Genomic DNA, 14,118 nt, shown 5'->3' with positions numbered 1-14,118 from the left:
ATTAATATCTTGGAGGACCAGAGGGCTAAAATAAGCCCTCTGGCCAGATGACCTTAGGTGCAAATTCGCCCTTAAAGATAAATATTGATATAAAATTATTGGATGCAATGTAACTTTTCATCGACGAGTGAAGTGTTGCTGAACTGCTACACATTAAAGCATAATCAAGTAGTGGCAAATATAGAAAGTTCATGATATACTAATTATACAGCTTCTCCAACCGAACTACTCAACTAATATATGACATGGAAAACTTATTGCATACACACTGTGGAGAAGAACTAAGTGCCAAGAAAATAGAGAAGAAAAGGAAGCATGTCCGCTCTTTTGGTCTTACCTCACTGAAATGAAAAGGGAAAGGGACGGCTTTCAGGATCAAAGATTAAAGAAAGGAATGCTATGGAAACCCATACCATAAGGAGACCAATTATGGCAGTCCTCACCAACTGCTCCCAGTTACCTTCCGGGTCAACCGCAATCTCATAAGTTGGATGGGCTGGAAGTGGATTCCGACCCTCGTGCAAATTTGCTCTCAGCTGTGTCTTGACAACTTCATTTGGGCGAGGATGCTGCATCTCTGTACATATTTTGCACAGGCAATTGCCACCAAGATAAAATGGAAGTGCCTCAAGGTACTCAGAGAGAATCTTCTGGTACCTCTTACCTTCAATTCTCAACTTCTCTCGAGTATTAGGTTTCAAAACCTGACAAGGCACCACGTGCATGTTTAATCATAAATGCATTGCTGATGCAAGTGAGTGCCAAATTTGAAACTAATAAAATCATAACTAGAACTTTATACAAGCAAAGAGAATCTACAAAGCTTGTAAATCAAAGATTCAGATCCTAAATCAGCGTGTAATAGACTCACTTGAATAAAGGTTTGGGCAATAACACGAAGCATTGGAGGAAGCCGAATAACAAACAGACAGCCAAGACGGTTGGGGAAGTGATCTTGCAAAAGAGAAGAACAGGTCCTCATAACTTGCATGGGAATTTTCAACGGCGTTAGACCTTCACAATCTACTACAACTGTAATTTGAGCATTGGTGGCATCAAGCAAATGATAGACTCCATTCTCTACTTGGGAAACTGCAGGTACGATCATTGATTGCTGTCAGAACATTTCATGCAAGGGTGATGTCATGAGTACAAAGATAAAAATGATCAAAGACATATATGTTATATTCTTCAAGACCGGAAAGAAAATAAACTACTTAAGAGTTCATTTAAACCATATTCAGAGTGAGAAATTGGCTTCCTCGTTAGCACCAAGGAATATGAGGATTGCACACTTGATGAAACCGAAATAACTAATCAAGCATGACCACAACAAAAGAAATTTCTAATATAGTGCTAGCTAATGTAATAATGCTACCAATTGCAAAAATCAAGCCTTACAGTTCACTGAATGTAATAGACAGGCCTTTTCTTAATGCAAATTATAGATTCACAAGAATGGGCAAGGCAGGAATGTACTTGTGTTGTACCATAGTTTGGGCCTCACTATTATCCCATGAAGAATGTAAGAGGTGAGGGAAACCCATGTCCTAGAAAAGGGATCCCTCACCCTCATTTTAGGGGAAGAAACCATAGCCTCTCTACTCTCTCAAAGGCAACAAGCCTCCATTTACAATGTAACTCTCATTTTACATAGAGAAACCGGATCTACACCAACATGGATGTAGCCCCAACTTGGGGTGAACCACAAGATATCTTGTGTGTTCCTATGTTTGTGTGATTTACAATTGGACCAAAGTTGGTCCAAGATCGACCCGATTTTGAGCAACAACAACTAGTATTGGCTGAATGGAACCAGATATATATCTATGCATTCAGTTTTTTATTCTCGGTAGGATGCTTCAATTGACCTTAAAGAAAGAAGAAAACTTAAATGAAAAATAATAGACTCCAATAAACAGAGAGCTGAACAAGAGTGAGTCGTAGTAGGTCTGGTCACATCCATCTTACAACAATAGGAGTGGTTCTAGAGGTTGTATGGATAGAAACAAAAAAAAAAAAGTAACAGGGGGATCAAATGAACATACTAATTGCTTGAGCAAAGCGAGGTCTATCATGAGATGGGAAGCTAGTGCAAGCTAGCCCAAGTCGTACTATGAGGCAAGGTCGGTGTTTAACATCAAATCCATGCCAGAACACCACATTTGACCACGTCTCAAGCTCCTGTACTGAAAGTATTCCATAAGTCTCCCTCCAACGGATTGTCTTCTTTACTGATGATAGCAAGCAAGAGAAGTCTCCGTTTGCAGCAGTGTAAAACCTACGAAGTTCCCCCTTATCAATTCTGCATAAACATTAGCATGTCATGGTTCGCTGCAACAAAAAGCAAAGAAGTTCATACATATAGGCATGTACAAGAAAACATTAGGTGAGACCTTGTAGAACGGTACAAAAAGGTTAGGTCTTTCTTGAGAGAAATGTAGAAAACAACATTCACAAAGGGATGCAGGAGAAAGTTTTGCCGCCAAAGAAAAGGAATGAAATAATATCACAAAAATTAATTAACTAAAATTATAATATCACAAAAAATTTAATTATCTAATATTATTGTCTAGATGATAGGAAGCAGAAAAAGTAATTATAGGATTTGTACTTTCAGTGTTCTTGTTGTAAACACAAAAATTTGCAAACTGGAGGACAATCCAACTGGGAAGTAATTATAACAGGTTTTTTTTTCTTTTTTCTGATATGCATTACAATGGATAAAAGATACTGATGCTGGTGGATACACTTCATCACAAGACTACAAGATAAAAAGCGTAAGATAAATCCATACAAATATAGAAATGATAACCATATGTATTTTTTTTTTCTTTTTTCCTGATGAATTTTGTAACTTCGATAAACCTCAACCCTACCCCACCGTTTCATTTGAGCATAAAGCCAAATGCGTAAAAAGACATACAAAAAGATATTCTAGAGGCATACAAATGTCATATGCACGGTTGATATCAACAAACTATTAAGAGAAAGAAAGATAATAAAATCAAGTAAAATATATTATGATTATATTTAAACTTGAATATTACTAAATGTTATATGCACAGTTGGAATTTTTGGCACACAAAATCACCTTTCTGGCAAGCTAATCCCTTGTCTTTCAAGCTCTTTATGGAGTTCTACCAACCACATTTCAGGTTCTACATTTTGAGGAAATTGATCAGGAGCCCTGCACATTAGATAAAGCTGTAAAAGTAGGTCCTACAGCCAACTCATGATAAAACAAATCAGTAATAACGTGAACAACTACCATTGCTTTTGGGCATTTCAGATGACAAATTATTTAGAAAACACAACTCTTATATCCACAAATCCAACTGACCAAAGCTAGAAGATGTTATGGAACTAAATACTACGAGGAATACTTGAACTTGTATATTTGTTTATAAAAAATATTCACCTTATAGCATACTCAAATAATGAATTGATGAGTTGTGTCACATAATGCAGATGCCAACGAAAAAAGCCTCATTTCTCTTATTACCTTGGATCCAAAGTAGAATCGTTAATACACTCAGACAACACTTCTGACTGCACTTCTATGTTTGCATCAGAATTGTTGATGCCATCAGAGGTTCTATCAAAGAGCTCTGCTTCATCAGAGAATGTCGTTGCAATGGAAAGCACTAGTAATGGTTTCGAAACTACCTGGAAGCAAAAAACTTTTGATCAACAAATTTCCCTCATAATGATACATGTCTAAAAGTTTGGCAATCAAATTTACATCTAAATACCCAAAAAAGCAAGAATGCGAAGACGTAATGTAAATCCTATAAGACCTTTGCTGGGTTCTTATTTTTGTTTGCCTTTTCTTTGCCCTTTGGAAGGGAGGTGACAGGTGGGTTGTGTATAAGTAATGTATATACATCCATATGACTGTTTAAAATATGGTTACAACTTAAAAAATCTTGAAGAATTTGTATGACCAAACCTGCATGCCATTGACCAAAGCCTTGAAGGGCGCAAATCTTTGAAGCCATTTGAATGGAGGGTAACACAGAAATTGCAAAGCCTGGAAGCCACGCCATGCCCACGGGCATTTGGCCCTTGAGAACCGCCTTACTATCTCCAATGCAGCCATTTTGAGCAGAAACAACGCGGCCTGGCTCACCACGCCATTCCCAATTCGAAGCGACACTGCATCCTGCAGAGTGCCCTTGGAACGAGAAGCAACTATATGATTCTGCGACTTCCTCTTTCCACTCATAACCAAATTGGCTTCTGAAGGGATTCTACGCGATGTGTCCCCCATCGGGTGGAAAACCTCCTGCAATCGGATGGCGGGTTGGGTGTATTTAGCAAATTCGAAACAAAACCCAGGTGCAATTAGTGTTTCTTACTCAATCAGAGATACAAAATCAGTTCAGTAACTTCAGTGATAGAGAATTTCCGTAATTTCCCTTTTCTCTCATTTTCTTACCATCCAAACACTAATAATCAGTGTGAATTTTCTACAAAAGCTAATCTAACCACAACTATCATATACGATACAAAATTAAATCGCAAAAATATGAAACCTGAGCTACAAATCAAAGAAAAAGTTCTCACCTCAAAATCTCAGCGGTCTGGAGATTTCGCGCGATCACGATGGAGTCGGAGGAGCTAGGGCTGGGAGCATCTGGCGGAATTGAGGACTTCCGAGGAAGCGATCAGATGCACTTTGTAGGAAGATTTTTGGGTAAAAATTCGAGTTGGACTTTCTGTTTGCTATAAAAAATTCGAGTTGGACTTCCGTCAGCGTCAGGATCCGGAAACAGAGGGAAGACGGACGAAGGAAAATCAATGAGAAGGAAGCAGGTGGAGCATCGCACGTGACTTGCAGACATCGGTTGACACGCGTGCGGTTGGTTTAAAAGTGTGGGGGCCGATGATTTGGCGGTCAAATTCAAAAGTGAAGGGAATTGTTGTAGTAAATTAATGCATACTTACATACACACACACTGCTTTATGAAAACCCCAAATTCCAAATTTCTAATCTCAATTTCAAACCCCAAATTCCAAGCTTTATGAAAACCCCAATTTCTAATCTCAATTTCACCTAAATATCAAAACCCTAAAATTTGTTCAACTGCAGAATCAAATAAAGCTCAAACCCAAAACAAATCCGCCCAAATCGACGAAAAAAATCCACCCAAATCGACCCAAATCGACGAAAAAAATCGAACAATCGAAGCTTACCAGACAACTGGAGGCAGATGAGGGCGAGCAGATCTGTTACGTGAAGACGAGGGAGCGGACGACGAGAGGAACAGATGAGGAGCAGGATGCAGATAAGGGCGACCAGGATGCAGCTGACGGCGAGCAGGACGCAGAGATGAGGATGAGGAGGACGACGTGAGGGAGGAGGACGTCGACGACACTCTCTCCTAGGATGACCGAGGTTCTTTCTCGCAAGAGCGCAATCGGATGAGGAGGACGACGTGAGGGAGGAGGTCTTACGAATCCAGACGTTTTTGGGGTGGTTCGCTAAGAACTCCTAGCGAGGGGTTTAATCCGTGCGAGTCGGATCTAATCCCATTAAACCTAATCCTTGCCCCTACCAAACATCAGACTACAATACCAATTAGTGTAGTCCAGTCCAGTCCCCCCTAAGAAGGTCAAACAAACACGCCCCAATAGACTAACAGGTTGGAATAAAAATTAAATTCTTGTAGAAAATGTTTATTAAATTATTTGGAATCGGATTGAGAACGATGCAAATTTTGTATTCGTTGTTTATTAATTCGCTTGCATCGAAATTAAAAATAATTTGATTATTAAACTACTCTTGTACAAAACAAATTATGCATTTTATTTAGCAAATTAATAATACAATTAATTTCATTCCCGAAACAAATTCCAAATGCTAGGAACAATTTTAATAAAATACTTTTTTTTTTTGTCGAAAGCCTTGATAAATACTTGATTGTTGATAAATTTATTGGTACGAACCTTCCCCACCAACAAAAAAAAGCATAACCAAAAGGCATATAGCAAAAAGATGGAACAATGGATAAGAAAGGTATAGGATTCTCCCTCTCTAAACTCTCTCCATGCTGCTGCAAAAATCTAACCTAGCTCGACGTTTCAATCGTCACCCCTTGTTCTTGCTCGAGGTAGGTGGCAGCCTGCTACTCCCTCCCTATTTTCCTCCTCATTTGCCATTTCTCTCATTTCCTCCCCTCTCATCTCCTTTGTCCATTCTCCGTTACAGCATCCTACCCCCTTTTACTTCCCCTATCCAGTATCCTTCTCCCTTTTCCTTAGTAGTGATATTTCATCTTCACCCTATCATGTGCTTGGATCTGCGATCCCTGATCAGAAATTGGATCTCAGGCTCACTTCCCCGCCCCCAATCGACATTCCGAGTCCCCATCGAGGCCAAGTGTTCTGCCTCTGCCACAATAAGGGTATTTTATATACCCCCTTAGCCCACTTTGTATTCATAAGCTACTTTGTTTGTATATATTTGCAAAGACTCGTGAATGGGGACTTGGATCAGGTGTCTTATTTCTTAGTATGAAGTTTGGCTTCCTCCGAGGATGTGATGGAAGCGACGGCGACTTGGTTTATGCTGCTTGAGATTAAGGTTTTTCTTTTGTTTGTTTTTGCTGCCTAGGTCATCTTTTTCCATGAGACTCTTGTCCAAAAGTTTGGCCCGCTCTATCAATGGTGGAAAATAGAAGTAAACACTCCGAGCCAGTCAAACAAAAACTCCATTTAGAACCTGATACAGCTCCTGAAAATTCCAGGAGATTGACCATTAAAGGATACTCAGTTGAAGGTTTGTCCATTAGTGGTCATCAAACCTACATAATCTTCCCAATTATGAACCTTTTCTTTGATATTAATAGTTGCCTACAATGTGCTATCTCCCAGTACTTCCTTTTCATCTCCCATGTCATATGAACCAGAGGTGGAAGGGAGTTGTTAGAGGGCTGAAGTTGTTTTGTAGTAGTAGAAACAGAGATGAAGAAAAGAAAAGATAGAGGTGGAAGGGAGAAGGGAGAAGGAAATAAGGGTATTTTGGGTAGAAAAAGTTGATTCCAGGAAAATTTAGAGTCTGATTCCCCATTTTATATGGGCCCCACATATATCTTCATCCCAAGTTTGGATAAATATTTAAATCACTTGGAATAAGTGCAATTCTCATTCCTCCCATTCTAATTCCGCTTACAAAAATACACGAAGAGTTTGTGAATCACTGAATCACGGTGCATGAGGTGAGGTTTGATGCCCGTTGGGGATTTGGTTCCATTTGGAAAGAAGGATTTACCTACGCAGAGAAATTTTTCTATGTACACCGAACACTAGTTTGGTACATCACGTGTTATAATATAAGTGAACAAAAACATATTAGTGTTTATTCACTTGTATTATGACATGTAGTGTGCCGGTTCTAGTCCTGAGTACATCGAAAAGTTTTTCTCAAATGAAAGTTGTTGTGGGATTGCAAACTAAAGGTTGAGAGAAGTAATACTTGGATACACTTACTAGTATTTAATAATGTTAACTCTGTGGCCTAATATAGAAGTCAGCATTATACCGACCAAAGTAACTAATCCGAACTGTTTTGATCGGTTTGGTTTTAACAAAAAAAAAAAAATAGAAGAGAAAATTAGAATTAGATGCCTCATTTTAAACATTTTTAGATTAAACATTCATTCTTTTTTTAACTTTAGATTTAGGTGTTTTAACTTTTGATTAAACCATTTATTCCACGTATATTGCTGATTTAGATGCTTTTCAAATTTATTTTAAATTAATTTTTACGCTAGAAATGCCTTCAAATAATATTTATTTAATTTATTATTGTCACATCCCAACCAGGGCTCCACCATTTCCCAAGCCTGACTTCGCCGTAGCATGATATTGTTCGCTTTGGGCCTCGACCACGCCATCACGGTTTTGTTTCTGGGAACTCACGAGCAACTTCCCAGGGGGTCACCCATCATGGAATGCACTCGCTCGAACTCGCTTAACTTCGGAGTTTCGATGGAACTCGAAGCCAGTGAGCTCCCAAAATGCCTCCACATCCCTGGCCGAAAGTGTGCCAACGAGGACGTCAGGCCCCTAAGGGAGGTGGATTGTAACATTCCACATCACCTAGAGGTGTGGATCTTGTAAGCCTTATATGTATATTCTCATCTCTACCTAGCACGAGGCTTTTTGGGAAATCACTGGCTTTGGGTTCCATCGGAACTTCGAAGTTAAGCGAGTTCAGGCGAGAGCAATCCAATGATGGGTGACCCACTGGGAAGTTCTCGTGTGAGTTCCCAGAAGCAAAACCGTGAGGGCATGGTCGGGGCCCAAAGCAGACAATATTGTGCTACGGCGGAGTCGATCCTGGGATGTGGTAGGGCCCGGGCCAGGATGTGACAATTTCGATTTAGGTCGGGGTGTGTCAATTATCTTTATCCATTCCTCAATTTAAAAATTCAATAATATCCAAATAGATAATAACCAAATTAATTGTAGACCGAGAGACTTAAATTATTAAGAATTTTCAATAGGATAATATATATAAATCGTTTCTAACTTTGTACAATCTTTACTACTGTAAGGGTTAATATTCTTTCTCATTCTCTATTTTCTTTGTTAGAATTCAACTATGATTCAGGTAAAATTAATGTACCATCTTTCTTAACAAAAACATTAAAATATACCAACACAACTTATTTTTAAATTAAAACATACCTATGCCGAATTGAAAGTCTTCATAGTAAATTAAAATGTACCAATACTAAATTAAAATGTACCCATGTTAAATCGAAGTGTACTGATGGATTTTAGGTACGTTTATTTTAAATGTACCAACACGTATGTTTTAGTAACTTTCTATTTTATTTTATATGTGTGTATTATGTATTTGCCAATTATTTAAAGAAAAAACTATTGCAAGTTGTCTTTTAGGTACGTTTTATGAGTCAAGATAAAACACCGGTGTTATATGAGTATTGAAAGATTTCAGATTTTCATAATTTTATGAACTAATAACAATTTCTAAAATTGTAAATGCACGAATAATGAAAAGAAAACGAGATAATTTTCCAAAAGGAAATAATATAAAATGAAATTAGTAATCCCCAATTTATAGGAGAATGTTTAATCAAAATTTTAAAAGAAACCGATGTTTAGTCTAAGTAATAACTATATCAAAACGTCCCTAAAAAAAATTAAATAATTTAAAAACCGAACCGAATTGTGATTTATTTTTGGTTTGGTTCAGCTTACATACTTTTGAAACCGTCCAAATTCAAACTGAACCCAACCATATGTAGTTTAATTATTAGTTTTATTTATTTTGCCCATGTCAACGTATTATAAGTTATTAATTTGAAGATCTTACCACACACATTATGAGTGTTACATATTATAGGTTGTAATGGCTATTAACGAGTAGAGATTTGTTTGCATTTTATACTTAATTATGTGAGATTGTAACTAATAAATCTTTTGCTAGTATGAGATTTTATTTAGCTAAAACTTAGTCCCAGTTGAGTAGATGAAACATTATGTTCTTAAAAACGAATTAGAATGTGTAAGATGTGTGGCTGAGATTTGTTGGTTTATCATAATTTTCATGAATGAGATGGTTATTAAAAGAATATATATAATAACTTTCCTCGTAGCCATAAGTAGGCTAATCTCCAAGATTATTATTATATTGATAACAATTTTGATTATAGCCATAAGTAGGCCAAGCATCATATTTCGTGTGACTTGAGAGCCCTCAATCCGGATAGCCATAAGTCTACTTAATCTCCATGATTATTATTATATTGATAACAATTTTGATTATAGCCATAAGTAGGCCAACTATCATATTTCATGTGACTTGAGAGCCCTCAATCCGGATAGACATAAGTTGGCATCTCATAGGTTGGATCTATGTAAATTTGGCCATAGCCAACTAAACCATCACCATCATCTTCCTTTTCATATATACATCGGGACGTAGTTGTCGAAAGTATGTTGAGGGAAGCCATGAACATTAGAATTGTTCATGATCTAATTCCACATAAGTGCCAAAATGTTTGCACTCTAAATTCGTCATGGGCCATGCGGGTAGGCCGGGAATTTAGTTGAACATAAAATTGGAGGTTGCAAGCTTGCCACTACTAGTTACTTCTTGTAGACGAGATTTGAGTGATAGAGATTGCGTTATAGGACTTCTAGCCAAAAGATTGTACCATTGAGTGGGAGTGACTCAACTTAGGTTCTTTCTTTGCCTTGAATGTTAATGACTTTAATTATGTAGAGAAATAAATCACAACATGAATATGGTGAATTAAAGCCTTGACATAAAGTGTTCACTATGATTCAAAGAGAGAGAGAATTTTCTTAACACTACTAGAATTATGGCTATAAGCCACCCTTTCATTTGGTGGCTATTGTCAAGTGTTGCCACTCACATTGGTGGCAAACCTTTATGGCCACCAATCACCCACTAAACTAGAAGTGTGGCCTATGTAGAGGACTCCATTGTAACAATGGCCACCAATATTGCATTGGTGGGTATGTGAATAGTACACCATTTTTATATTTTATAATTAATTGTAAAATGCAAAATTTGTCATTGTCTCTCTTATTGGTGGCTAGATTTGAGACTAACATTGGTGACTTTCATACTCATACACCCACCAATCCTATGTGTCTCTATTAGGATGAGTGGCTTTTAAAGTATAGGCACCAACAATGGTGTGAATCTATAGCATTCCAAATGACCTTTATGTTCGAATTGTATTACATGGCTGTTAAATCATTGCTTTGTACTACATTAAAACTCATCTTCTTAATATAAACTTCACAACTATATTAAATTTGCAAAAGGCATCACATTGACAACCAACCACACTTTATATCCCATACAGAATAATAACAAGGTTTATCCCTTTTCAAGGAAGCATATTACATTCAAGTTTGTTGTCCAACACATCCAACTACCCAAGGGTGAGGAGATTACATTTTATAAAACCAACAGTACATATGCACATCCACCAACAGCAACTGAACTAACAAAATCCGCCCCATTGGATCTATGCCTTCCCTACGGCATTTGTACTATTTACATCAAGCAAAAATCACAGGAATGATCACAATTAGCTTATCACTTACTGAACCTAGTGACATTCACCATGCATGGACGATAGACCATCTCATCCGCTGTGCCGTTATTGTGCAGCATAACAAAGCCGTCATCTTCAACTTCTCCACTTGCCTGGATCTCTAAACTAGTCCCTTGTTCAGTTCTAGTCACACAAGCTTCACTCACATCAACTCGGTTTGGTTCCACAATGCCTGCATCAGCAGCCCTCATCGGCGCAGACATTATTGCAGCCCTCAGTTCACGCTTCATGTTCTCCACTTCCAACTCCATCCGTCTGTTATGTACCACTATTGAATCAGTTTGCTCTTTCCTCAATTGTGCAACCACATTTGCCTGCTCAATCCTTTGCCTTTCCTCTCTCTCACTTGCCTTCATCTTAAGTCTCTCAATTTCAATATTAGCAGCTTTTATTTGTTCCTCATATGCTACTGTAATTGCTTCAACTTCTCTACAAATCCCTCTTTTCTCAGTTCTAATGCCCGGCACGTCAGACCACACAACCCCTGTCCCAAATCCTCTTACACGGTTGTATTTCTCAGGCCCCAATACATCAGCGTACACATTATGGCAAACCTGTTCAGTTATGATCTCATTCCTATCTGCGTACAGTTTCAACTTTGTATTGAATTCATCCTGCAAGTAGTTGGGAAGATTAATCACATATACATATGAACTTTATATCGATTTCATAGCCTTCTAAATCAAATATATTCCAACCATGTTTCTCAACAATACTAGTTCTATTAGTGATTGTTCTGTTGTTCAAACAAACATTATACCAATAAACTCATATGCACCCTTATCTCTTTCATTACTTCAGTGTATTCACTAATGCAGCCGGTTGCTGCATTATGTTCTTTGTCTCACTGAGTTTGCGTATAAAATATTACAAACCACCTGATTGTTCACATTCCACAAACCTTTTATATATATCGCCTCCTATAGGACACCATGGCATACTAACAATTTTTGATGGCATACTTACAAACCGGAAACATATATATCACCTACATCGAATATCAACATTGTATCAGCTGCTAATTGATGGCATACTTACAATTATTGCAGCTGACCGAGCATCCACTGGTTCCCCATTTTTCCGAGTATGTGTTAGTGTAAAGAATGTAATGCAGTCCGGTTTGCTTCCATTCACTTGTTCCTGTTAACATAAAATGTCAAATAACCAATAGACCAGATATTTCATGAGATTGTTTTCATCCAGCACCTTCATTCCATGTGCACTAAACTGTACTTAAGTTAGCATAACACAAAACTGAAGGAAAATCCTTACATGTTCGTGTCTGATTTGCGCAAAAGACTTGGTTCCAGTCGTGTGATATATTTGTAGTGCCTTCCTGTTCTTTCTAGATGCCGTAGCACGCTTCTACATATGTCAATTGTATCATGCATTAGTGGGGCTATGTGAAAACATAATTCATCCTAATTTCCAATACATACAATCCATACATTTATCATTCACATAATTTCCCAACTAAATCAACCATATATGGTGTATAAACAAGCAAGAACATTTGATCACTGTGTGTGGTACCTGAGCATGTCCGGTGTCCCATAGTTGTACTAACAATTTCCATTGCCCTTGGTTGACCCGGCCATCTTGACAATGGAACCTCTCCGCTGATGGTGAGTGCAGGCATGGAGTATAGTATGCCTTCTTGAGGTTTGCCTTGTAATCCTTCCATCTATCATTCATCTTCATCTCACAAACCCGCCGAATTTTTGGCTCCAATTCTAATGTGATTTCATCTGTCCAATCAAGAGTCCCCTGCCCATTTAGATATATATATGTTGTTGTTAATTATGCCCCATTACGTAATATATGAAATATGAAACAAAACATTTACTTTGTAATACCCCTGCAGTAGGTTTCAATTTTTTTTTATAATCGTACATTTTAGCCTTACATGAAACAGTTAAAAGCAGGCTCATTACACATCACCAATCTACAAGGATGCTGCCTTTTAGTGCTGCATTATGTGCAGTGGACCCTATTGTAATCGTATATGGTGCCTATTACGACGTAATTGGTGCGTCTTATTTCAAATATATCACATTCAAGCATAATTTATTATAGTTCTACTTTGTAACTGACCACCTGCATAATATTTGACATAACCAATGACGAGTATTAACTGGTGTATGGATAACAGTAGTTAAGGTCAATTAGTTTTGGAATGAAGGCATACTGTGTACTGATGGCATACTTATGGCTAACAGCAGTTAAACTTGTGTATTGATGACATACTTATGCATGTATAACAGCAGTTAATGTAATGTATTGATGGCATACTTATGGCTTCAACGTGTGTGTTGAGTAAGCAAACAAAAGGCCATGTGATGGCATTTTGTGGGTTTTATTTTTTCCAGGTTTAAATCTAATTGACAGTGACATAACTATCTATCCATACAGCAAAACCAACCAACCATATAACCAATATCCTTATGTTGATTTACCTTAATCCTCTGCCAAGCACGATCCATGTTTGAACCCCTGTAGAAATGCCTCCAATCAACTACGTTAATCGGAAAATATGATGCTTCCTGAGATAGCATTCCTAAAAACCTAGAAAATCTAGCAACAGTGTGAGAAGGCTCTACCGGCTGCCCTTTCTCATTAAATTGCATCACCTCCTTCGTACCATTTGGTGCCCAATGTGGCCTATTTATGCCCCTAGGTGCCTGTGCTCTACAAGTCATACGTGGACGTTCATCCACGCTACCTTCGACATTATTTGGAATTGGGAAATGATGTATGTGGTTGTGTTCCATCAGGTTGAATGCTGGTGGTTCAGTTTCGATGCCTTCGTCAATCAACATTGATGCAACTGAGTTATTGATGCTGACCCACAGTACCTTCAAAATTACATTTCATGTAAACAGAACACAAGTGCGTCCAATGAACAGCAGTACACAAAAGCATTTACATTTAACACCTCAATTAATTATCTGGTAAGCAGAGAACAATAGTACATACCTCCTGAAATGGC

General features: G+C 37.8%; 1 protein-coding gene across 1 annotated transcript; it reads right to left on the bottom strand.

Annotated features, from left to right (window-relative positions):
• Nucleotides 1–71: 71 nt before the first annotated feature.
• LOC126588379 (uncharacterized) lies at nt 72–4,781 on the bottom strand. Its single transcript, XM_050253466.1, has 7 exons — nt 4,570–4,781; nt 3,953–4,288; nt 3,506–3,669; nt 3,095–3,190; nt 2,049–2,305; nt 872–1,092; nt 72–704 (listed from the first exon to the last, which is right to left on the bottom strand). The coding sequence occupies exons 2-7, from the start codon at nt 4,271–4,273 to the stop codon at nt 339–341; spliced, it is 1,425 nt and encodes a 474-aa protein (XP_050109423.1). The 5' UTR covers nt 4,274–4,288; nt 4,570–4,781; the 3' UTR covers nt 72–338.
• Between the last annotated feature and the right edge of the window lie 9,337 nt (nt 4,782–14,118).

The sequence above is a fragment of the Malus sylvestris genome, chromosome 11 (genome assembly GCF_916048215.2).
Source record: "Malus sylvestris chromosome 11, drMalSylv7.2, whole genome shotgun sequence".
NCBI classification, from domain to species: Eukaryota; Viridiplantae; Streptophyta; class Magnoliopsida; order Rosales; family Rosaceae; genus Malus; species Malus sylvestris.
This window is presented reverse-complemented; position numbering and strand designations above follow the sequence as displayed.